At 42.9% G+C, this 862-nt stretch overlaps 1 protein-coding gene across 1 annotated transcript in view; it reads right to left on the minus strand.

Annotated features, from left to right (window-relative positions):
* Window positions 1-805, minus strand: part of LOC119593815 (28S ribosomal protein S31, mitochondrial-like) — a 9,130-nt gene extending 8,325 nt beyond the window's left edge. The window contains exon 1 of the mRNA XM_037942844.1: window positions 695-805. Within this exon, the coding sequence (XP_037798772.1) occupies window positions 695-747 (53 nt within the window). The 5' untranslated portion in view covers window positions 748-805. The remainder of the gene's footprint in view (window positions 1-694) is intronic.
* Window positions 806-862: the final 57 nt, after the last annotated feature.

An 862-nucleotide genomic window follows, 5' to 3' on the forward strand; every position in this document is an offset into this window, starting at 1 on the left:
TTAAACCCAAACTGCAGCTTATTGAAAGGCATGACGATTCAAGAACAGAGAAGAAGACCAACCAAGCTCTAGCTCTAGCCAAAGCACTATTTGCATGAAGGGCGCAGTTGATACCAGACATAACGGCACTCTCTTGGCAGCAGCAATTGAGTGGTCTCCTGCCAGCGATAATGCAACTTGCAGCACATCATTCAATAAGGAATGTTTTAGGGAACGGAGTCTTCTAGAAAGTACAAAACAGAGCCTCCACGAAAGTGCAATATCAACATATAAAAATAATAAGAAACAAAGTCTTCTATAAAGTATAAAACACAGCCTCCACCAAAGCACAATATCAACATATAGTCAACAGGAGACATTAATAAATATAAATCCCAACCATACTCACACCTCTCCCCACACCCCACCATGATACAACCAAAGACTCCCATAACAAGCCCTCTCACCCCATTTCAGAAAACCCACCACCACTCCACACGGCTTATTAACCACAGATATTTCCTTCCATTATAAAAATGAAAGAAAGAAACAAAAACACGAATCTACCGGTACATATACCCTCGACCCCCCTGCACAAATACACACATAAAACCCCCCTCACAAACACCTACACATCATTAAACCTCTTACACCCACAATCCTAAAACCCCAAACAACCCCAAACTGTAAAGGAAAAGTCGCCACAACACAGCACCTCTTGAATAAAACCCGAAAAATGCACTTGGATCCCGATGCAGAAAGAGCCATCGTTGTTGTTATGGTTCTGCTCCTCGACGCGTGAGTGAATATCGTACCTCGTGGAGGGAAGGAAATATCGTACTTGGTGTTATGGTGATCGTGCTGGGAGGTCGACTTTTGGATA

This window comes from Penaeus monodon, chromosome 32 (assembly GCF_015228065.2).
Source record: "Penaeus monodon isolate SGIC_2016 chromosome 32, NSTDA_Pmon_1, whole genome shotgun sequence".
In the NCBI taxonomy this organism is placed as follows: Eukaryota; Metazoa; Arthropoda; class Malacostraca; order Decapoda; family Penaeidae; genus Penaeus; species Penaeus monodon.